The sequence below is a fragment of the Megascapheus bottae genome, chromosome 3 (genome assembly GCF_031878675.1).
Source record: "Megascapheus bottae isolate mThoBot1 chromosome 3, mThoBot2.hap1, whole genome shotgun sequence".
In the NCBI taxonomy this organism is placed as follows: domain Eukaryota; kingdom Metazoa; phylum Chordata; class Mammalia; order Rodentia; family Geomyidae; genus Megascapheus; species Megascapheus bottae.
The window spans coordinates 71,720,519-71,745,157 of record NC_143511.1 but is presented as its reverse complement, the minus strand read 5'-3'; the positions used below and the strand labels follow the sequence as shown (position 1 = coordinate 71,745,157).

Sequence of the window (24,639 nt, the reverse complement as noted above, 5' to 3'; positions counted from 1 at the left end):
GAAGCTTGCAGGGCCAGGAGTTTGGCCTAGTGGTAGAGTACTTGCCTAGCATGCATGAAGACCCAGGTTTGATTCCTCAGTACCACATATATAGAAAAAAAGCTGGAAGTGGTGCTGTGGCTCAAGTGGTAGAGCTCTAGCCTTGAGAAAGCCCAAGGACAGTGCTCAGGCCCTGAGGTCAAGCCCCACCACTGGCAAAAAAAAAAAAAAAAAAAGGAAGCTTGGATGGGGAGAGTGAATGAGGGAGGAGAGAGGAGACTGATCAGGGTACATTGCTCATATGTGTGGAAATGTTACAGTAAAGCCAACTATACAGTTAGTGTATGCAAATAGGAAAGCTTTTAGCCTGTAAGCCTAGCTACTCAGGAGTCTGAGATTTGAAGATCGAGGTTCAAAGCCAGCCTGGACATGAAAGTCTGTGAGACTCTTATCTGCAATTAACCACCAGAAAACTATAAGTGGCACTGTGGTTCAAATTGGTAGAGAACTAGCCTTGAGCTGAAGAGCTCAGGAACAGTACCCAGGCTCAGAGTTCAAGCCCCATAACAGGAAGGAAGGAAGGAAAAAATGAAAGAAAGAACGTTTTTATTAACAATAACAAGAGGAAAGTTTAGTGTAGCTGTGGTGGCTCACACCTAAAATCCTAGCCATTCAAGAGGCTGAGATTTGAGGAACAAGGTTGGAAGCCTACACAGGCAGAAAAGTCCATGAGATTGACCCAAGTATAATGAATCACTCAAGAAGCTGAAAGTGTATCTGTGGCTCAAGTTGTAGAGCAATATCCTTGAATAAAAAAGCTAAGGGAAAGTACTCAGGCCCTGAGTTCAAGACAGTACTAGCGTGTACATGGCACACACAACTTAAAAAATCCTTTGATAATAGGAACTATCGTAGGTACTCAGCTACTACCATATCATAGCAGAACAGACAGTACTTTGCTGAGAATCTGGACTTTGTAAAGATCAAGCCAGGACACTTGGCAGCTGTAAGACCTAACTGTTCTCAAAAAGAATGATCGCACATACACTGTTTTCCATTCTTTTCATGTCGTTTGGACATAAAAACAAATATTTTTAGGCTGTAAAAGATATTTCACAAAATTTTCTGAGTGTACTTTTGGATTCAGTTTTTAGGTTTTTTTTTTTTCTCCATTGGCAGTAGGGGACTGAATTGTAAATGACATTTCTACTACATTTCTCTATCTTTGTCTTCTGACTCATACATTATCTTCTTGATCTGTGCTGGTAGTTCATGAAATGCAAAGAATAAAATCCACTGAATTTTGTCATCTTCTTAGTTCTGAGAGCATTTGTGGCCAAATATGAGCACTTATTTGAACTTAGATCATTTTGGAAGAACCTTAATTCAGAGCTGGAACATTAAGTGGGTTGCAAAACCAATTACAAACTTCCTGTTACATGCTGAACTTTTTGCTAGGGAAAGATTCTGGGGGGAATTTCATTTATCCATTTAAAGGGATAAATATTATTCAAATCACCTTGGTAACAGCTGGGTCATCATCATGCAATAACTTTAATATTGCTTTCTAAGTTAGATGATGTTGGTCTGAAATTGGTGACAGTGATTTTTTTGTCTGATCTAAGATTTATTATTTTTAAAGTAAAGATGAGTGTTTTCTGTCAAATAACTTTAGCTAGTGGTAAGTTACAAGACAACATTCTAAGAACAGAACAATTTTGAGATTATATACACTTTTTTGATAGTGATATATACACTTTATATATAGTATGTGTATCTATATATACACTTTAGAAAATATGAGATAAAAGGAAAAGAGCTTCCAGAAAAAGAGAAATATATAAGTTTAAAGAAACAATATACCACCTAGTTATGCAGAAAGAAGCAATATCCTAAGAAATGTTGAACAGGTCTAGAAACCAATTGGTTCTGTTTGGATAGTAATCAGAGGACTTGATACATTATCTTTGCAGAGAAATCTTACCTTTCCTTTCTGTTATCCCAGAAAGAGTTAACCTTTCCTTTCCTTTCTTTTCTCTTTTCTTTTCTTTTTTTGTGGTAATGGGGATTTACAGAGAAATTTTATAATTTAAAAACTTGGAAGTATATCAATAGCATGCTTTTTCCTGTTTGAGATAACCCATGTGTTTCTACTGGCTATAATGGGGGAGGGGGGAAGACAGACAGAAAGACAAAGTGGGTGAGAGAGAGTGAAAAAGTCAATTGAAAATTCAAGGGAAAGTAAAAAGACATCCAAAAGTCATGTCTTAGTCTTTTTTTGTTTTGTTTTGTTTTGTTATCTAGCTTCAATGCAATGGACTTTTTGCATAATGAAAGTTATATAGCACAGAAGATGTATCTTGCATCTTTTTTTTTTTTTTGTCATTCCTGGGGCTTGAACTCAGGGCTGGGGCACTGTCCCTGAGCTTCTTTTTTTGCTAGCACCCTAATCACTTAACCATAATACCGCTTCTGGCTTTTCCTGTTTATGTGGTACTGAGGAATCGAACCAGGGCTTCATGCACGCTGGGTAAGCACTCTACCACTAAGACATTCCCAGCCCCATAACCATGCATCTTTCTAGCAGAGCCTACAATCTTAATACAGAGATGACATGGTATTGGGAACCCTGTTTCCTCCTTTTATCCACACCACTGGCTTCCGAGATGGAGAGGGAGGTTTCTGGCTGAAATCTTGATTTGAGAGACAAAGAGTGGGGGACTGGAGTAGTTAGCCAGTATACAGGACTGGTGTAGAATTGATTCCCTTGACTTGTTTCAAAACTCCTGGATGTCTGATGTTGTAGCTAAACACACACACACACACACACACACACACACACACACACACACACACACAATTTTTGCTAGCCAGACTATAAATGCTTTTTGTTCTTTCCATCAGAAATCTTAATCTCTCTCTTTCTTCCCCCTTCTCTCTCCCTCCCCCCACCTCCCTGGTTTGGAAGTTCCCTATGTAAGCACAGAAGCAAAGTTCAGCTAGTTAGGAAAAAGTCACTGGAGAGGGGAACAAAGATAACTGATTGTGAGACCAGATGGTATGCATTATTCAGCCGATGGGTTGCATAGATTTGAAGGAAAATATGGTAATAGGATCTTGGTCTGCCACTATGACCTGTTGTTCTAAAGCAGCCTCCTCCCATCTTGCCTTTGGAGACTATATTCCAGCACTTCTCCCTCAGTTTTGGGGGCATTGGGGTAACTCCCAGATTCCTTTTGCAGGTGCCAAAAGAAAGCTTGTTCAGGGAAGAGCAACCCACAGACATGTTTTGAGTAGCCTCTTCCTTTTCTCCTTCTAACACTAGCCAACCAGGCAAAGTGTTCAGCACCTTGACAGATGAATTTTCCAGGACACTGCCTTCCATGAACCTGTGGCAGCTGGATGTCTCCTTCCTCTGATATCTTGGTCTTGTAGATCCTACAAACTAACATATAATATCAACACCATCTATTCCCTATGCTCAGCAAACCCTGCAAAAGCACCAATGAATTCTTTCTCCCATTTCCTCCCTCTGCCTAAGGTACCATTGTCATCCTCCTTCCCTCCAAGTGAACATGTAGAAGTGTTTTGGGACTTTCCCACCTTTCTTACCTTGGGTGGAATCTGCCCCCTTCCTAAGCAGCTTTATATTTTTCTTCACATGCCTGCTCTGACTCATGCTTTTATTGTTTCTCTTCCAGAATTTGGGAGGGGGTAAGGAGAAGAAGTTGATTCTTCTTTCTTTTTCCTTATCTTGATCATGCTTACTCTACTCTGCCACTAACGATATATCTTAAATGAAAATCTGACAAATAAAGTGAATGATATTAAAATGAAGGTCCTTGAATCAGCTGCCAGTGGCTCACATCTTAACTATTCAGGAAGCTGAGATTTGAGAATCACAGTGAAAGATTCCTGTCTCTAATGAACCACCAAAATGATGGGGGCAGTGGCGTTGCAGCTCAAGTGGTAGAATCTAAGGCTTGAGCGACAAAGCTAAGAGACAGTATTCAGGTCCTGGGTTCACTTTTCAGTACTGGCAACCACAAAAATGAAGGTCTTCATTTCTAATAAGCCCTCGCATGGGTTATCATTATGTATAATCAGGGGTGAGAACCTGTACTGGACTGAAACAGTTTTGAGTGTTTTAGATTCATGAGGCCTTACATGATGTTGAATCATTTTCTACCACTTCTTCCAACTTCATGATAAATTATCATAACTTCCTTTGACCTTTCTACTGTTACATATCGTTCTTTGGTTTTGTGCCTTGTTCTGTAGAAGCTCCATCAGAAACAGGCTCAAAATATACAAACTACAGGGGCCAGGAGTTTGGCCTAGTGGTAGAGTGCTTGCCTGGCATGAATGAAGACCAGGGGGTTCGACTCCTCGGTACCACATACATAGAAAAAAAGCTGGAATTGGTGCTCTGGCTCAAGTGGTAGAGCTTTAGCCTCGAGAAAAAGACCAAGGACAGTGCTCAGGCCCTGAGTTCAAGCCCCATGACTGACAAATACACACACACACACACACACACATACACACACACACACACACACACACACACACACACACACACACACACGCAAACTACTAAAAGGACTGTCCCTACCAAGTATTGTATTATACTACCCCCCAGTCTGGGAGATGTTGTATTGATCTTTTAGAACTTCCAGAACAGCCTGATACTTTCTCGCATCTCTTGTATTCCCTTGTCCTTCTTTTTTCCCTCCCTCCAACACTCAACTGCAAGTCCTTGGACTATCATAATCTAGATGATATGGTCTCTAAGCTTCATGAAATTCCAGTCTTTATGGTTCCAACCATGATTACATTGTCTGCCTTGGAGAAATCTGACTTCTCTCCTGCTATTCCACACCTGCTTTCTCCAATAGCCATCACTGCTGGTGGTCAAGAGGATGCTCAATTTAAAGAAGACTTGCAAGAGCATCATCAGGATGCTCTGTAGGGGTGCAGACACAGAGAGTTAGCACTTCTCTGCATTACAGATGCTGCCAGGGAAGTTTCCTTCCCCTTGTAATGGGATTTGACTTCTGACCCTGTGTGTGCCTAGGTTGTGCTTTTAACACCCCCTCAGCACTATTTTCTGTTGATTATTTTTAAGATAGGGTCTCCCTTCATGCCCAAGTACATGCCTGGATGTAATCACCTATGCTACGCTTCCCACCATGGCAAAGAGGCACACAGCACTAAGTTCAGACCTTATGAACTTTTCTGCCTAGACTGCTTTGAACCCTGATTTTCTCATTTCAACCTCTCCAGTAGCTTAGATTGCAAATGTGAGCCACCAGCTGCCCTACTGTCACTTTAACTTTTTTCTTTTTAATGTGCCAGCACTAGAGTTTGAATTCCTCACTTAGCTTTTTCCAAATGCTCACCATTGGTGTTCTATCATTTGAGCCATGCCTCCCATCTGGCATTTTACTGGTTAATTGGAGATGGAGTCTCACAAACATTTCTACTCTGCTGGCTTCAAACTGATCTCAGCTTCCTGAGTAGCTAGGATATATAAGCCAGTAGCATCTAGCTGTACTTCCCCCCGCTCTGTATATATATATATATATATATATATATATCACATATATATAATATTATATATATGGGAAATCCATAATCTGAACAAATTTTATTTGAAACTATTTGCTTGCTACCTTGGAATTTTCCAGTCCCCTACTCTGTAGTGTATCCTGTTTGTTTTTTTTTTTGTCATTTTAATTCTCAGTACCACTAGGAAAGAGAAAGGGAGTAAGCAGGAAAAGTTTTGTAGGTTGTTTTTTTTCTGTCATTGTTTTGTTTTTCTGGTGTTGGTACTGGGACTTGAATTCAGGTTCTCATGTTCTCACTTGGCTATTTTGCTCAAGGCTGGTACTCTACCATTTGAGCCATACCTCTGTTTCCAGCTTTTTGCTGGTTTGCTGGCAATAAGAGTTTCAAGAATTTTTATGAGTTGACCTCAAACCACGATCCTCAAATCTCAGTCTCTAAGTAGCTAGGATTACAGACATAAGCCACTGGAGCCTGGATTGCTGCTGAGCCCTGAACTGAGTCACTGAAATATTTGATTGAAACTTGAAGATTTAAACAGTGTGGTTGGGCCTAATCTTCATACAAAACCAAACCAAACCAAACCAAACCAAACCAGTTCTTCTCTGGGCAAGGGAGAAAATTCTTAAATTCTTGAATAGCATCTGCATATATTAATTCCTGTCAGACTAGGCTGTTTCCCACATTCTGTGTCCAGTCTAGCAATTTTTTTGTTGTTTAAAAGTAAGGACCAGGCCCGTGGGCAAGTTTCTAAGACCATTGTCCTACCCTCTGTCCCCCACTCTTTTTTCAAGATAGATTTTTTTCCTCATATTTTAACTTTGGAAGAAATCATAATCAATAATGATTGCATCTGAATTCTGTCACTTCTGAGCCAAGTCAAGCAGACTGAGAAACTATGTAAGAATAAGGAATAGCCCCTCTGCTCCCTAGGAGAAAAAAAAAAAAGATCTGTGTGCATTCCTATCAAATCAGCCTCTGAACTTGAACTCTATGAGAGCTCAGATGAAAGAAAGGGGAAAGGAGACTTGAGAGTGTGCGCTGCCATTCATGAGGGCCCCTGTGTGTTTAGAGTTCCCAAGTAACTGAATAGTGGCACTGTGCATTTTCCATCCCCAGGAATAATTACCTTCCTGACTTCTTGATGAATAATGCATTATTTCTGAAACCCAAGAGGCATCCTTTGATTTTCCTTTCTGTTTAGCTTTCTGAGTGATTTTTCAGTAAAGGAAATTCAAGGGCTTTGGAATGAATGCTGTATTAACATTTTTATTGAAGTTCAGATAATGCCTTGGCTATTATCTCCTGATATTTGGAATATTACTATTTTTTTCTCTGTAAGGAAAGTATAAGGTGTTGCATTTATTAAAAAATGAAATATATTGGACAGTCTTCACAGTGAACAGCTGTTTAAAACCAATACACGCTGGTGTTATAGAACAAAGAGATTTAGGGGGTTATTTTCCTCCTCTCCTCACATTATTTTCATTTCTCTGCTGAAAGGATTTTTTTTTTAAAGACAAGCTCATATTCAACACTGGGTGCTTGGAGATGAAATCTCATTTGTTGACATTTTGTGAAACTCATCCCTTGAGGCTAGTCCAAGGCCAGCTTGTGCCAGGACTAACATTTAAATCTAAAGATTCAAAGGCACTTCTGGGGGTCACTCTTTCCCCCCCCATCCCCCCGCATTGTGCTACCTCTTTATACACTCAGGTCCAATTAGGTTGTTGTAATGGATGCCAGGGGCCCATGGAGCCCTTGGACTCACGTCCCTTTAGTTGAGAATCCCCAGCACATCCTAAGGGAACAAACACATGGATAGGTTTAATATACGTTATAATGTTCACTTTCTATAAAATCCAAATGAGAAGTGACTTCAGAAATGAAACAGAATAGAAATAAAAATAGAATCTATATCTCTATTCCTTCTAAAATTACAGCCAAATTTCAGTGTCTCACACCTGCAATCCTAGCTACTCAAGAGGCTGAGATCTGAGCACTTGAATTTCAAAACCAGCTCAGGCAGGAAATTTCATGAGCTTCTTATTTCTAATTAACTGGCAAAAGCTAGAAGTGGAGCTGTGGCTCAAGTAATAAGAATGCTAGCTTTGAATGAAAAAGCTCAGGGATGACACCCTGAGTTCAAGCCCCAGAAACAAAAACAAACTATAAAAATGCCCTCTGCTTTTCCCCCAAAATCCATGCTACAGAGCAGATCATAACAATATCATTATAATTACTATTTCTACATACTACATGTTTTTATCCCTAAATTCATTTATGCCTTACAACTAACTTCATGAAGTGAATGTAATCATGTCCACGTTTCAGATGAGAAAGCTGGGTAAAAATGGTAATTAGGGATGGGGCCAGGAGTGTGGCCTACTGGTAGAGTGCTTGCCTAGCATGCACAAAGCGCTCAATATTACAGACACAGAAAAAGCTGAAAGTGGTGCTGTGGTTCAAGTGGTAGAGTGCTAGCCTTGAGAAAGCTCAAGGATAATGCCCAGGCCCTGAGTTCAAGCTCCAGGACTGGCAAAAAAAAAAAAAGTAATTAGGGATTTGAGCTCAGACAAACTGAAACTAGAAACTGTGTTTTAGCTTAGATATCAATTGATATTTGTCATTTATCTTTTGCTTAAACACAATGTGTTTATGAGATATGTGAAGAAAGTTTATGAAGTGTGTATCCAAAATGCACTTTTACATGTCTCAATTACTTAGCAAACTTTTGTGTTTTTCCCACCTAATAAATATTTGATGGTTTATATCTCCAGTTTATTCTTGAATAGTGAAATTTTATTTACCATAACAGTATGTGCATTGAAGTGCTAGAATTTTTTTTTTTGTTTTTGCTGTGCCAATCCTGGAGTTTGAATTCAAGTCCTTGGCTATATCCCTTAGCTTTTTTTTTTTTCTTTTGCTTAAGGCTGATGCTTTACCACTTGAGCTACAGCCCCACTTGTGGCTTTTTGGTGGTTAATTGAAGAGTTTCACAGACTTTCCCACCCAGCCTGGTGTTAAACAATCCTCAGATCTCAGCCTCCTGAATAGCTGAGATTATAGGCATTAGCCACTGGCACCAAACATTTCTAGGGTTTTTATATTAAACTGAAGTCATTGCATTTTCTGGTTGCATATCTACTAATGATACTTTTGTATTCTTTCTCTTTATAATCTTTCCCAATCCTACCCTGTCGTGCAGGTGCCTTTATCATCTGCTGGACGCCAGGACTGGTCTTGTTACTGCTAGATGTGTGCTGCCCACAGTGTGATGTTCTGGCCTATGAGAAATTTTTCCTCCTCCTGGCTGAATTCAACTCTGCCATGAACCCCATCATCTACTCCTATCGCGACAAGGAGATGAGCGCCACCTTCAGGCAGATCCTCTGCTGCCAGCGCAGTGAGAACACCAATGGCCCCACAGAGGGTTCTGACCGTTCAGCTTCCTCCCTCAACCACACCATCCTGGCTGGAGTTCACAGCAATGACCATTCTGTGGTTTAAGAAGAAAACTCAAATGAGAAGCTGGCTGTCCTCTCTGGAGGCATAGATCACTTCCCCTACCTGCTTACTGGGCAAGGTAGGGAGTGAGAGTGGACAGAAAAAAGAAACTTGTGTACTTAAACACTAACCAATGGCAGTATTTGTTCCCATGCCCCCAGGAGACTTGATAGATGGTGAGAATTAGCTTATGTGACCATCTTTGTCCTTTTGGAAGTAGAAAGTGAAGTTCTCACGATGGAATTCAGAAGTAAACTGGAGTGTCCAGTAAGATAGACTACACTAACTAGTCTTTAGAAGATCCTGTGTGACTTGGTGCAAGTCAGAAGAAACTCTGACCAAGGCTACAGCTTCTTTTTACATACAGGCTTTCCTTTGGTTTTTATTTTTCAAGAATACATTTCCTTTAATAAACACCATGTATACCTTTTGTCAGGTTTGTGATGCTAAGACTGTAGACAGATAAGCTACTATGATTTTCTTTTTCCTTATATAGGAAAACTGTAAATTAAAATTATCATTATTTTTGGCCTAGAAAGCATGCATGTAATGTATGTATATGGTATGCTTTACTTAAAAAAATAAAAGAGCTAATTTTAAGATTTCTAGGAAAGAGAAGTTCTAGTTATGAAAAACAGTGTTTGTTTAGGCTCTGAAAGAAACAGTGCTTTAATCACAATCTTACTTTTTTAAAGTAAAGCGTTGTAACAAGTGTGAAGGTAATAGGGAATATGATTTTATCACCAAAACATACACTGTAAAAAATCATAGAAGACAAAACACAGTAATATTGTTTCTACATATTTGGAAACCCAAATGTGTTCTTATTGCCCATATTTGAGTGAAAACCTGTAATAGCCTGTGGTTATCTGAGTTATGCGATAATACATACTTACCATAGAAAACTTGAAGATCAAAGAGACTTGTATAAAAATAAAGATAATTCTAATAATATCCCAGAAATAACCATCATTACAGTCTCCCTTCCATGTATGCCTATAAACATATTGTATACTTTCTTGCATAATTGGGATAATGCTGTAAACAATTTTATAACTAGTTTTTATTACAGAATTGCCAGATTTTCTTATGGTATTAAATTTTTTACAGAAACAATTTTAGTGGCTGTATAATACTCCATTTAATGAATCCAATTCATTTCATTTAACCATTGGTATATCATTGACTATTGATGGTATTTCAAATTTTCACTGCTATAAAGTTGCAAAAGAATGTTGTATATGTAAAATGTTGACCATAGAATTACTTACTTAGGGTGTATTCCCATGAAGGACTTCTTTTTAAATGTGAACTATCTTCTTATACCTGTACTTGTTATAAATAAGGATTTCCTACTTTTGCACTGCTTTGGTGGCAGTTGTGAGGAAAACCAGTTAAATTCTTTTTTATTCTTTTCCTTTTTTTTTTTTACAAAAGACAGGAAGTGGTAATTTAGTTGAGAGTGACTTTCTCTAAATATAACAGGACAGATTTGAAAGTCAACAGTCTCAGTTAACAAAACACTCCAGCAATTTCAACTTTTTTTTTTTTGCAGGGAATGGTAGCCACTCTAGGTAGCCACGACTGTAATGTAATACTGAAAAAAAATGCAAAGAAATCAAACATGCCATGTGAATGAATGATCAGTGTATTCAACAGCTAGCAAGGCGATGACATGGCTGAGTATGTGACTGGCTACAATGTGTTTTCCAGGAATTGTCCACATAGGCGGCTGCCATATTAGGTGATATCTGTGTAATAATACATTGTCCAGGCAAACTCTGAAGTGTTTTACTTTGTTGTTAAGAGAACCAGAAAGTAATGCAGTCTTGAAGCAGGTGTGGGGGAAAGTCAGGAGGAAGTCTCAGAGGAAGAACTGAAGAAGAATGGCTGTCTAGAAAGGAGGAAATTGGTGTGTGGCTGGCATTTGAACAGAGAAGGTTGATTTGTTAAAGCACTTCCAGTGATCAGAACGAGGGAACCAGAAAGGTTCCTGCAGAAAGGTGTCTGCGTGAATGTTACACAAAACACAAGAGTATTTCAGTCTGGAAGTATAAGAAGTGAACTTGGACCTTAACTGATGTGCCTATCTTTTTTTTTTTATGGAAGAGCTGTGGATTATTTGAAATGAAAAACATCCTAATTGGATTTAATAAATCATTCTCAATCAGTGTTTGATAGCGTGTCATTCTAATCACTGCTATTTCTCTTGTTTGAGAGCCTTCCGGCTTGCATTTCTTGGTGAGTTCTCTGTGTCATCTCCTTTTTGTTTCTGCCACAAGACTGCTGAACTCTGAGGTGAAAAAAAAATAGCTACCCTGCCCTCCTTTTCCTTCCCCTTTCCTCTTCCCTGCAGCCCAGAACTGCTCTGTTCAATCTTAGGCAAACAGTCCTTCCATGTCTAAGAGATAGTGGTATCTGTCCCATAAAAGGAGAGATCATGTTTCTTGTCTCAATAGAGTAACTGTTCAAGTAAATTTGTTTAAACAACAACAACAACAAAAAATCTGGCTGGATGCTAGTGACTTCCATCTGAGGACTATCTGACAGAAGATGTGTATATGACTTGGGGGCCAACTCTGTCATAAGTCTACATAATGTCCACTCACATTCTACCATTTATTCACATGGCTCATAATTTTCTTTATGCCCTAGCATTTATTCACCTGGCTCATAATTTTCCTTACATCCTACGCTTCATCTGCACAGATTATTTGCTAGTAGTCAGTGTAATGTAATATCACTTAAAATAATAAAACAAGAATGTATACTCTCAGGCCCATCAGCCAAATTCTTCAGTTTTTTATATGACCTAGGCTGAAGGTCAGGTTTTATATTTTAAAATGACTAGGACCATGCTTTGTGACATATAAAAATGTCATGGAATTCATCTTTCAGTGTCCATAAATATAATTGTATTAGAATACAGGCATACATTATTGTATGTGGTATTATGGCTACATTTATACAATAATGGCAGAATTGAGTAGTTGCCATGGAAACCATGCCTGACTCTCAAGACCTGACATATTTTCTATCTCCCCCTGTAAAGAATAAAACCAGAAATGCCACGTTTTCTAGTTCTTCATTTAGATGGTTCCAGTTTATAATTAAACTATCTTCATTTATGAACATTCAGAAGTGACAAAGGGCAAATTTGTCACAAGATCTCATAATCCTTCAGAGACAATTCTCAGTTGAATCTTTGTAGTAGAGATGATGTTTGACACCATCTCAGAGTTAACAGAACAGCTTACCAAATCATGAAATTCTGAATACGTTCAGCATTCCTTAGTCATTGTAAGTATGACTTGCATATCTTATAATTTCTAGAGAGGACATTCTTGTTCACCATCTAATACAGCTGTTTCAATCTGGAAATTAATGATGATACAGAATCTGTCATTTAATCTACAGCCACATTCAAGTTTCTTCAAAGCATAAGAGCCTTGCCTACAGCCCCAGATCATTTTTTTCATCTCTCTAAGCCCCCTTTTTGATTTTGATTAGCCTTGTAGTCTTTCTTTCTAATCTTACTATCATGTTGCATTGATGGGAGGATCGACAGCTTCCAGAAAGCACTCATTTAAACTGTTTCATTACCCTTGCAACAACTATCACACATGAAGAAATTGGAGCTCAGAGGGAAAATTGTAAGTCTAACTTGCTGTCTATAACATTTTGATAACTAATTATGTTTTGATCCTCTTGCAATCCATAATTTTTATATGTATTTACCTGCCTTGCCTTTCCCAATAAAATACAAGGGTTTTTTCCCAATTGTATTTTATTGTCAGGATGATAAAAAGAGGGATTATAGTTACTTTTGTCAGGTAGTGGGTACATTACTTCTTGAACATTGATACCCCTTCCAATGTTTTTCTCCCAGTTTTCCTCCCCCCCTCCCAATCATCTTGTTTTTCCCCTTCCCCTATTTCAAGTAAACAAATAAACCTCTATACAATACACCAGGTACCAAAGTCAAATTCAGTGGCACATGAGAAGGAGATGGGGGATGGGGAAATAATTTCACACAGTAGATTGAGAATAGCAAACACAAAAAATAAATCAAGCTATTGTTTCCATATCCTGGAGTTCATTCCACTTATCCTCAAGCTATGTGGCCATATCCGTATAGTTATTGATCTGTTGTGGCCCTCTGATGTGTACTACTTATTGCAAATGAGAAAAACCATGGAGTCTATGTTTCTTTGAGTCTAGCTTACTTCACTTAATGATTTTTTCCCAAGTCTTTTCATTTCCTTACAAATGGGGCGATGTCATTCTTTCTGATGGCAGCATAGAATTCCATTTTGTGTAAGTACCACATCTTGACCCATTTATCTACTGAGAGCCATCTGTGATGGTTCCATATCTTAGCTATGGTAAATAATACTGCAGTAAGCATGGTTGTGCTAGTAGCTTTAGTATGTCCTTGTCAAAATGCAAGGTCTTTTTTTAAGGAGAGATAGAATGGATTCTATCTTTCAAAATTATTTCAAAGAATTTAACACAGTAAAAATAATAGAAGAAAACATGCTGTCAGAAGTTGATGCTTGTTGTGTTATTTATGACATGCCTTTACATAGCCAATATAGATACTAAGTTACTCAAGTGCAAGGTAAGTTACCAGTATTGTAAGTGGATAGAATAAAAGTAGAAATATGAGCCAAGAATGTGGCATAGTGGTAGAGTGCTTGCCTAGCATGCACAAAACCCTGGGTTTGATTCCTTAGTATTACGTATACAGAAAAGACTGAGAGTGGTGCTGTGGCTGAAGTGATAGAGTACTAGCCTTGAGAAAGCTCAAGAACAGTGCCCAGGCCCAGAGTTCAAGCACCAGGACTGCAAAAAAAAAAAAGTAGAAATAAGTTGCTATCTACTAAACTTATTCTTGGATGAACATAATAGGGTCATAAGGAGTTGCAATTGCTTCTATCACCACTGTCATTTAACTGATCCATTCACAATAGTTTGAGAGCTCATTACCTATGAATATACATACATATATGTATATTACTGAAAACATTGCAAGTGAGATCCTTGATGAAGATTAGAATTTAGTAAGAGTGACAGAAAAAAAATTACATAACGGCACTGATTGGTCAGGCCTGTAATCCTAGCTACTCAGCAACCTGAGATCTGAGGATCATGGTTCAAAACAAAACACAGTAGAAAAGTCCAGGAGATCCTTATATCTTGTTAATCATCAAAACACTGGAAGTGGAGCTCTGGGTCAAGTGCTATCCTTGAGCAATTTCTAGATTTGAGTTCAAGCCCTAGCCCCCAAATTGACAAGTTAAATTTTAAAAAATCATACTGAGCACCAGTGGCTCACACTTGTAATCTTAGCTACTCAGGAAGCTGAGATCTGAAGATCCCGTTTCCAGCCAGCCAAGGCAGACAAATCTGAGCGACACTCATCTTCAGTTAACAGCTACGTTGGAAGTGGAATTGTGGCTCAAGTAGCAGAGCCCTAGACTTGAGTGAAAAAGCTAAGCAAGAGTGCAAGGCCTTGAGTTCAAGGCTCAGTACTGACAGAAGAAGAGGGAAAAATCAATTACAAAATGTATTAAGAATTAGGAAGAAAATAATATCATGACAAAGAAATTGAAAGACCAAAGGGATGGGGAATGGCAGAGAGACCCTGCTTCAAATGAGTAATCAGGCAAGCTTATGTTAGAATGGGACTGTCCCTCTCAAAACCTTGTTGAGCCTGAATTGATCAGAGGTATGGTTTTGTCAAGCTTTTGAACTTGTACTCAGTCTGGTAATTACCTCACATCAAACAACCCATTAGAAAAAAATGGGCATGGATCTGACGTAAGCACATAGGACTTTCCAACAAGCTATGAAGAAGCTTGGTGAAAGCAAGTCCTTTGGAAAAGAAGGGTAAGTATAGGCTGTGCCAGGGAAGCTTGAAAGGCAGAAGTGCAGGCTTAATGGGTAGAGTGATTGGGGACTCATTTTATCCTTAGAATGGTGAAGAATGAGTTTATAGATTTAAGTCATGAAGCAGGAAGCAGTCTGGTTTTCATTTAAGAATAAAGAAGACAAGATCAGAAGCTGCCACCTGAACTGAGATGAAAGATGGCAATGGAGGTCCAGACAGATAAGATTGGATGGTGGATGGATGGATAGTTAAGTGCTTGGGAGCAGTTGGTTGTTTGCATTAGGAGGGTTACCCAAGATATTGTGACTTGACATCTCAATGCATGGGAGAGGAAATAGGTTGAGATAAGGAGCCTACCTTGATTAAGAGTAAGGATCTAGGAAAAAACTACTGTGTAAAGCCATCAAAGGAGCATTTTGCACTAGGGAAGTGGCTAAGATGTGTCTCAGAAGGTATTGCTGGAGTGAAGAGTTATATTTTGAAGTCTTTTGTTCTTGAGGGGTTTTTTTTTGACATTTTGCTACTTCCTTCATCAAGAGCCTCTAATCTACTTAACAGGATTGAAATAAAAAGAAAACTAAAAATTGACTTAATATCTGAATGTATTTTCCAGAAACATGAAAAAGCATTTTTCCTCCCAAAGAAAGGACATTTGTATACAACAGATCTGACTTTTTTTTTTTTTGCCAGTTTTGGGACATGAATCCAGGGCCTGAGCATTGTCCTTGGGCTTTCTCAAGGGTAAAGCTCAACTACTAGAGCCACAGCACCACTCCCAGCTTTTTCCATGTGTGTGGTACCAAGGAATCGAACCCGGGTCTTAGTGCATGGTAGGCAAGCACTCTACCACTAGGCCAAAATCCTGGCCTCAATATTCTTGAGTTCAAAGGCTGAGAAAATTTTATTTGTTTATGTATGATGATGATGATGATGATGATGATGATGTTTGCCAATCCTGGGGCTTGAACTCAGGGCCTGAGTACTGTCATTGGGCTTTCTCAAGGCTAGAGCTCTACCACTTGATCCACAGGACCATTTTCGGCTTTTTTCTTCGAATGTGGTACCAAGGAATGAAATCCATGTCTTCGTGCATACTAGGCAAGCACTCTACCACTAGGCCAAACTCCTGGCTCATATATGTCTTTAAAAAAAAAAAGAAAAAAAAAGGAAGAAAGAAACAAAAACTTGATAATAAATTTCAGAAATTTATCTGAGGAAAATATGTATCTATTTTGTTGGGAGCTTAAACAGAGATGATTACTGCCTGCCAATGTTTTGCTTTTTGTTTACCCCCTTTCCTGAACTCTTGGGAAAATACAGTGGGATGTTCAGAGGGGTTTCTGGAGCTGGCTCTGTGTAGACCTCCTGCTCTGTCCTTGGTGCTGCAGTTGAGGGTGCCCATGCAGCCAAAGCACAGATGGGCTTTGGGGGGCGAATTGGTGCAGGCCCCAGGCATTATGGGCAGGGGCACCCCCACATAGGGACACCCCAGACGGCTCTTGAGGCTGTGGGCTGGGACTTCTCACATGGCAGTGCATGCCGGGGCTTCGGGGTCTGGCTAGATGCAGACTCCGCCGCCGGCATTGCAGCTGGTGGGTGACATCCCACTGGCATTGCAAAGGTAGGCTTTGGGGCCCAGCTGAGCCCAGTCCCTTGGTGCTGTGGGTGTCCAGCGCCGTCCCTCTTGGGGATACACAAGCAGTCTTGACTGGGTGCAGATCTCCCAGCGGAGTGCGGGCAGCTTCCCACGTGGGGATGCCTATGTGGGCTTTTAGAAGCTCCTGCTATGTCTGCTTGATAGTGTCCTTCCGGGTAAAAGGTCAGGCCAGTGTCAGAGACCTGGTGAGTCCTTCCGGATAAGCAGACACGTCCGTGGTTGAGTCCCGGCAAGTCCTTCCGGGTAAGAGGTCAGGCCAGTGTGAGAGACCAGGGGGGCCCTTCCGGATAAGCAGACACGTCCGTGGTTGAGTCCCGGCAAGTCCTTCCGGGTAAGAGGTCAGGCCAGTGTCAGAGACCTGGTGAGTCCTTCCGGATAAGCAGACCACATCCGTGGTTGAGTCCCGGCAAGTCCTTCCGCGGAAGAGGTCAAGCCCAGACCAGTCCTGGGCTTCGAGGTCCCGACATGCCCTCCACTCGGGCGCGGGCACGATGGGCTCCCGGAGTTACCTCATGGAGGTGCGTGGTGGCTGTAAACAGCGCTGCTGCTGAGCTCCGCAGTGGCTGCTGTTGAGCTTCTGGATCCCAGGGATGTCTTCGCGGCCTGCAGGTGAGGTGGAGCCGGGGGAGGATGGGGAGGGGAAAGGGGAAGGTGGCGGGGCAGAAAGAGAAGGAAAGATGAAAAATCACCGGGTGGTAGCCGTGCTGGGTATCTTTTCTGGTTGGTGCCAACATCTGATTATTTGTGGTTCTTTTGCTGTGGTATCTTGAAGAGGAGTTCTGTACTAGAGCCTCTGCTTCTCTGTTTGAGCAGAGGCAGCTTGGGTTAACCCCTGCCACTACTCAGCCATCTTGAGTCTTCCTTAGTACTCACTTTTGTCATGGTTGGTTGGTTTGTTCTGGTGGTGAGTCTTGAACTCAGGATCTGGGCACGGTCCCAGAGCAACAGCTTTGGCTTTTTGTTTTTTTAAATTCTGTATGTGCTTAGTTGGAGACAAGAGTCTCATGGTCTTTCTTGCCCAGGCTGACTTTGAACCCCAGTCCTCTGATCTCAGCCTCCATAGTAGTTAGAATTACTGGCATCAGCCACCAGCGCCTGGCCCTAGTACATTCACTTTTGATGAATGTTAGGGTCTTTCCTGTTTTTTGGCCTTGCTGGTTCAGGAAATATACATTTAAAATTTTAGTCTTAATAGAGTATGCCATAATGAAAATAAGAACACACATCAATGAAACAAAAAGTAGGAAATCGACAGGGAAAGTCGATGAAAACAAAAGCTGGCTCTTTCAGAAGATCAATAAAATTGATAGATTTCTAGCTAAGCAAAGGAAGAATAAGGGAGGGCATGGTGACTCATGCCTGTAATCTTAGCTAGTTGGAGGCATAGTTCAGGAGGATTTCAGGTCAAACTTCTCAAGATTTTAGTCTATTCCAAAAGTACCTGAAATATCATCTCAGCCATAAAGCTGGTATGGTAGTATGTGCCCATCACCACAGTTACAGTGGGAAGCAAGAATACGAAAATCATAGTTCAATCTTGCCTGGGCATAAATTTGGTACACTATGAAAAATAACAGAAATAAAAGGACTAGGGGTATAATATCTCTGTAGTCAGTGCAAGGTCTTGAGTAAACCCCAGTATCAGGAAGAGAGGAAGAGAAGAAGGAGGGAAGGAAGAAGAAAGGGAGAGAGGAAGAAAGAGAAAAGAAGTAAGGAGGGAGGGAGAGAGGAAAAGGAGAGAGTAGTATAGTTTCCATGAACAGGAATTTTGTCTACAACTTTGAGAATCTAGATTAAATGGGCCAGTTTCTTGAGAATCAATCTTTAAAACTCATACAAAAAAGTTTCCTTCCTGTTTTCCTCTTTCCTTGTTTCTTCCTTGTGAAACTTTTTGTAAGCACATAACCTGTTAAACATCTTCCACATATTTAGGAAAGAATGATAAGAAAGACTGGGCCTGGGGCCTGGAGTTTAGCCTAGTGGTAGAGTGCTTGCCTAGAATGCATGAGGACCTGGGTTCGATTCCTCAGTACCACATACATAGAAAAAAAAGCCAGGAATGGTGCTGTGGCTCAAGTAGTAGAGCTCTACCCTTGAGAAATCCCAAGGACAGTGCCCAAAGACTGGGCCTTTATCCTCATAGCCCTTTGTTCTAGAGTAGAGAGCCATTGGAAGAAGACAGTGTAAGTGGGCAAATTTGAGTTGTAAACAAGGGTTATTGTAGAAAATGACTTTAAAGTTTATAGCTGAAAAGTGTGTAGACATGATCTAGGCAAACCATGTCATGTAAAAAAGCTGATGGAATACAATGTTTCATCGGATAAACATTTAAAAACCTATACTTAAGGTCTGAAAGATTATATGTACATATACAGCATGGATAACAGAGGCTGACATGAGAATAATTGTTAGGAGCTACATAGGGAAGAACCCTATAATTCATGCTAAAGAATTTTTTCTTTATTATAAGGAATGAGCCCCTCAGGGGCTTCTGGACTGGGAAGTTGATGGAAAGATAGGCGGTTACAAGATTTGCTGGTTGGATGATGTTACTGATGGGTCTGGAGTGAATTAATGTAGAACAGTGAGATGTCACTAATGTATCTGAGATGAAAGATGACATTAACTTTCTCAAGGGGCCTGGATGGAAAGAAGTGAACATGTGTATGTATTATATACATGAAGAGTGACTGCTCAGAAATCAGGTACCAGGTACAGTGAAATGATAAGGAAAGTTCTTTTGTTTTGGGTTAAAACATCTCCCTAGGTAGTTCAGTCATTTTGAAAGGTAGCAGATTAGACCAAGGAACACATTAGGGGTGAGCATAGATGAGAAGAAGAAAAGAAGCTCAGTTATAGAAGCAGATGATAGGAAAGGCTACTATGAAGCTGGTTTTTACTTTGAAGAAAAGCATTGGTTAGAAATCATAGCTTGAGCCAAGGGCTATCTACAAATTCAACATAATACCCATCGATATCCCAATGTCATTCTTTAAAGAAATAGAAGAGGCAATCCAAAATTTCATATGGAATAATAAAAGACCCCATATAGAAAAAACACTTCTTAGCAGAAAGAACAGTGCAGGAAGAATTTCAATACCAAACTTTGGACTCTATTACAGAGCTATAATTATCAAAACAGCTTGGTACTGGCACAAGAACAGGCCTGAAGACCAATGGAATAGAACTGAGGACCCAGATATTAAACCACAGACCTATGGCCACGTAATCTTTGACAATGGAGCCAAAAAAATAGAATGGAAGAAAGACAGCCTCTTCAACAAGTTGTGCTGGCAGACTGGTTAAGCACCTGCAGAAAACTAAACTTGGACCCTTTGTCACCCTGCACTAGAATTAACTCCAAATGGATCAAAGACCTGGAGGTAAAAGCTAACACACTGAAAACTTTACAAGAAGGAATAGGAGATATGCTAGGCCTCCTTGGCACAGGTTGAAACTTTAATAAGGACCAACACTAACCATACAATGGACAAAGGCCTCATATCTAAAATATATCAACAGCTCAAAAAATTGAATCACTCCAAAACTAATCTCCAAAGAAACAACCATCCCATTAAAAGATGGGCCAAAGACTTAAAGAGAGTCTTCTCTGAAGAAGAAATAAAAATGGCCTATAGACACATGAAGAAATGCTTGACATCTCTGGCCATAAAAAAATACAAATCAAAAACAACTCTAAGATTCCACCTCACTCCAGTTAGAATGGCCAGGATCAAGAAAACTAAGAACAACAGATGCTGGAGGGGTTGTGGCCAGGAGGCATCACTACTACACTGTTGGTGGGAGTGCAAACTCGTTCAACCACTATGGAAAGAGTATGGCAGTGCCTCAAAAGACTAAACATAGAACTCCCCTATGACCCAGCAATTCCCCTACTTGGCATTTACCCAATCGTCCAGAAACAAGGGCATACTAAATCCACTAGCACAACAATGTTCATTGCAACACTATTTATCATAGCAAAGATATGGAACCAACCCAGATGTCTCTCAGTTGATGAGTGGATCAACAAGATGTGGTATTTTTACACAATGGAATTCTATGCTGCTGTCAGAAAGAATGACATCGCCCCATTTGTTAGGAAATGGAAAGACTTAGAGAAAATCATACTAAGTGAAGTAAGCCAGACTCAAAGGAACATAGGCTCAATGGTTTCCCTCATTCATCATAATCAGTAGAAACCTTGGGCTCTCCTAGCAGAGATTTGCAATAGAGCAAAACCTAGATACATAAGGCCATATAGTATGACACTAAATGAATGGACCTCTAGGATATAGAAACAAAAGCCATATAATGAGTGATTGTTGTCCTTAATGTACTATGTTATTTCTCATCTCTTTGCTGTCCCTTGGTTATCTCATATTGTTACATTATCTCACTTTGTTATCTGATATATTGGATATATTTGTATTTGGTTATTTGAAATTGGATAGGGAAGGGGGGGGAAACAAGATGAGGGGTGGGGGTGGGGGGGAGACATGAGAAAGGGTATCAATGTATGTGAATTAATGCACCTTCTATCTGGCGAATATAATGTAACCCTTCTATTAATTACAATAAAAAATATCTGAAAAAAATAAATCATAGCTTGAGGAAGTGGCGCCATGACTCAAGGTGTAGGGTAGTGGCCTTGAGCTGAAGAGTTCAGGGACAGTGCCCAGGCCCAGAGTTGAAGTCCCGCAACTGACAAAAAAAAAATCACAGCTTGAAATTTACTGATACATAGATGGTATTTAGAAATATAAACTTTCTTTAGATTTCAAAGAGAAAGCTTCAGAATGAGTAGAGACTAAAGAACAAGCATGGAGAAAGGGTCATCTTTACAGGTAGAAAGAAACTCTTGCTGAAATTAATAGTAGCATAATTTGAAAATGGAATTGATATCCAAATACTTGATATATTTCTTTATGTATTCACAAGTTTAAGGTCTTTCAGGTACATTTTAGACTTTTTTGTTTTGTTTTGAGATTGATGGAGTATTAAAGATTATTTTGGAAGTGGAGTGGGAAGCAGGAATGCTAAGACTTTTGTTTTAGCAGAAACAATCTGGTCAGAAAGTCTTTGCTGAAATAGATTCTCAGAAGTGTTGGTCTCTTTGACTTCCAGCTTAAACTTAGCTCCTGTTATGGTTTGTCTTAGGTCACATCCAAAGTCTGGGCTGGAAAAGGCCAGGGTAGGGCAGGGCTTCATTTAACAGTGGTTACTGAGAAGGACAAAGTAGTTGTTTAAGTGACAGTTGTGGTGACTTCAAGAAGGAAGGACACTGGCTGGGAACAGAAGCAAATGTTGTTTACTAACCTACACTTAGGTTTTCAGCTGATAACCTTACTGTCTACAAATGGTAGCAGTTATTTTTGGTGTCTGACTTTGGGTTTATTTATTCACAAATAGAATTAGGTTGGCAAATTAAATGAGCAGATTTTAGTGTGAGAAAAATAATAATCATTATGAAGTGTCCTAATGACTCACTTCCTATAAATTTACCTCAGTCTGTTACAGTAGAAATTTTCACTTGTATAAGTAAAATTAATTTTCACCTTCCACTGAATGACTAGAGCTTGGGATTCTGTCACTTGAACCACAGCTCTATTTATTGGTTGATAGATGGATTAATTTTTTGGATAAGATTGTACAGATTCACTGGGGACCAATCTTAGACCATAATTCTAAGGTGATAAGGAGCTGAAATTACAGGCATGCCCAAACTGGACAGTAACATTTTGGGGCCTCCTAAATGTGACTAGAAATATTAACCACATCAAGCAAACTTGCTGCTGATGGTTATCTCTGTCTATCCATCAATTTATAGATTTATAGATTTTTGTTTCTGCTTCTGTTACTGCTTTTTTAAAAAAAAATAGATTTCTAATAACTTCCTGCAGACACAGATTGGTGTATCTCAGGTTTTAAGTTGCTGCATGATATTTGATTGTGTTCAATAGAATCTGTTTTGTGTGGGATAAGCATCTTACGTTTCATAATTATTTCCCTAAGATAAAGTTGTACAAGTGAAATTGTTGATTAAAATGAATTTTTATTTTTTTCACTTTCGATGTCCTTTAAGATTTCTGATTCTTAGAGATTTCCATACTGTTTATTATAACCAATCCTTAGACTTTAACCAAATTAGTATTTTTTTTGCCATTCTTGGGGATCAAACTCAGGGCTTGAGCACTGTTCTTGGGCTTTCTCAAAGCTAGAGCTCTACCACTTGAGCCACAGCACCACTTCAGGCTTTTTCTATGTATGTGATACTGAAGATTGAACCTGGGTCTTCATGCATGCTAGGCAAGCACTCTACCAGTAGGCCAAACTCCCAGCCACTTGTGGCTATATCTTTTTTCTGTGATTATTGAACTCAGGGATTTATGTTGCTAGCTAAACACTCTACCTACCACTTGAGCTATACTTAGTATTGTTTATATTTACTTTTTTCTTTTTCAGATATTTTTTATTATAATTAATAGAAGGGTTACATTATATTCGCCAGATAGAAGGTCCATTACTTCACAAACTTTGATACCCTTTCTTATGTCTTGGTCCCCATTTTCCTCCTCCCATCCCCACCCCTCATCTTATTTTCACCCCTTCCTTTTCCTATTTCAAATAACCAAATAAGCATTATATCTACTTTTAAGTTTCAGGAATTTGTTGTTGTTGTTTTGTCACTGGTGGGGCTTCAACTCAAGGCTTGGGCACTGTCCCTGAACTCTTGCTCAAGATTAGCACTCTACCACTTTGAGCCACAGCTCTGCTTCTAGTTTTCTGGTGGTTAATTGAAGATAAGAGTGGCAAGGACTTTTCTGTCTGTGCTGTCTTTGAGCCACATTCCTCAGATCTCAGTTTTCTGAGTATCTAGGATTACAGGCGTGAACCACCAGTACCTGGCTTCACTTTTAATTTTTATTTTTTTGCTTGTTGATAAGAATAAAGATTTTTAAATATAAATTTGTTCTTTATATAACCTTTTTGGTGTCTCTTTTTTAAGAGTTAGTGGTAATTTTTGTTCATTTGAAGTCAGTTCATTTGTTAGCACACTAATTATTTGTCCTTTAGGGGTGGGGACTATACTGGGATTTGAATTTAGGGCTATATGCTTCCTAGGCAGCTTTTATACTTCTTGAGCCCTATGCCCAACCCTCTTTACTTTAGTTTTCAGATAGAGTCTCACATTCTTGCTCAAGGACAGCCTCAGATTGTGATTCTCTTACCTACCTGTGATTCTCCTATGTAGTTGAGACCACAGTTGACCACCACTAGTCAGTATTTAAGAATAAGACAGAGACTCACTCTTGTAATCCCAGTTACGTGAGAGGCAGACAAAGGGTAGACTGGGGTTTTAGGTCAGCTCATACAAAAGTCTCATTCTTAAACATTCCGAATGTTTTTTTTTCTGTATTGTTGAATATTTTCTCATTCAATAGAATTTTTTGTTGATTTGTTGGAATTCATACTTCTCCAAATATTAGTATTTCCAAGACTGCTATTATTAGTCTGTAGGGTTTTTATTCTTTTTCATTTTGGCCAGTCCTGGGGCTTGAACTCAGGGCCTGGGCACTGTCCCTGAGCTCTTTTATTCAAAGCCAGCTTTCTACTTTGCACCTCGACTCCACATCCACTTTTCTGATGGTTAATAGGAGATAAATATATTATAGACTTTCTTGCCCAATCTAGGTTCAAACTGTGATCCTCAGATCTCAGCCTCCTGAGTAGCTAGGATTACAGGCATGAGCTACTATCATACAGCTTAGTCTCTTGATTTAGTTTCCAACTCTGTTATTCTGTTTGAGGTATATATCTAATTATATTTAGTAAGCAGCATTTTTTTTGCTTTGCCATTCATTTCCTGGGGTGTTGTATAATAGTAGTTGATTCTTTTTCTTACTTTATGCATCCTTATTTTGTTCTAATTTCCCATCTTGAAATATTTTCCAAGTTACTTGGAAGTCATATATTTAAAAAATGTTTTTGAAAAACATTTTAACTTCTGTCACTAATGAAAATATATGTTTTTCAA

At 39.4% G+C, this 24,639-nt stretch overlaps 1 protein-coding gene and 1 long non-coding RNA gene across 6 annotated transcripts in view; both read left to right on the top strand.

Annotated features, from left to right (window-relative positions):
* Lpar1 (lysophosphatidic acid receptor 1) overlaps nucleotides 1–11,224 on the top strand; it is a 114,545-nt gene extending 103,321 nt beyond the window's left edge. For all 4 annotated transcript variants that reach the window (XM_090330420.1, XM_090330417.1, XM_090330419.1 and 1 more), the window contains exon 4: nucleotides 8,753–11,224. In XM_090330420.1, coding sequence (XP_090186546.1) covers nucleotides 8,753–9,054 — 302 coding nt within the window. In that variant the 3' untranslated portion in view covers nucleotides 9,055–11,224. The remainder of the gene's footprint in view (nucleotides 1–8,752) is intronic.
* A 5,822-nt stretch (nucleotides 11,225–17,046) lies between these two features.
* The window catches only part of LOC150065771 (uncharacterized), a 122,615-nt gene continuing 115,022 nt past the window's right edge, over nucleotides 17,047–24,639 (top strand). For both annotated transcript variants that reach the window (XR_016534804.1, XR_016534803.1), the window contains exon 1: nucleotides 17,047–17,210. This is a non-coding gene — a long non-coding RNA (uncharacterized LOC150065771). The remainder of the gene's footprint in view (nucleotides 17,211–24,639) is intronic.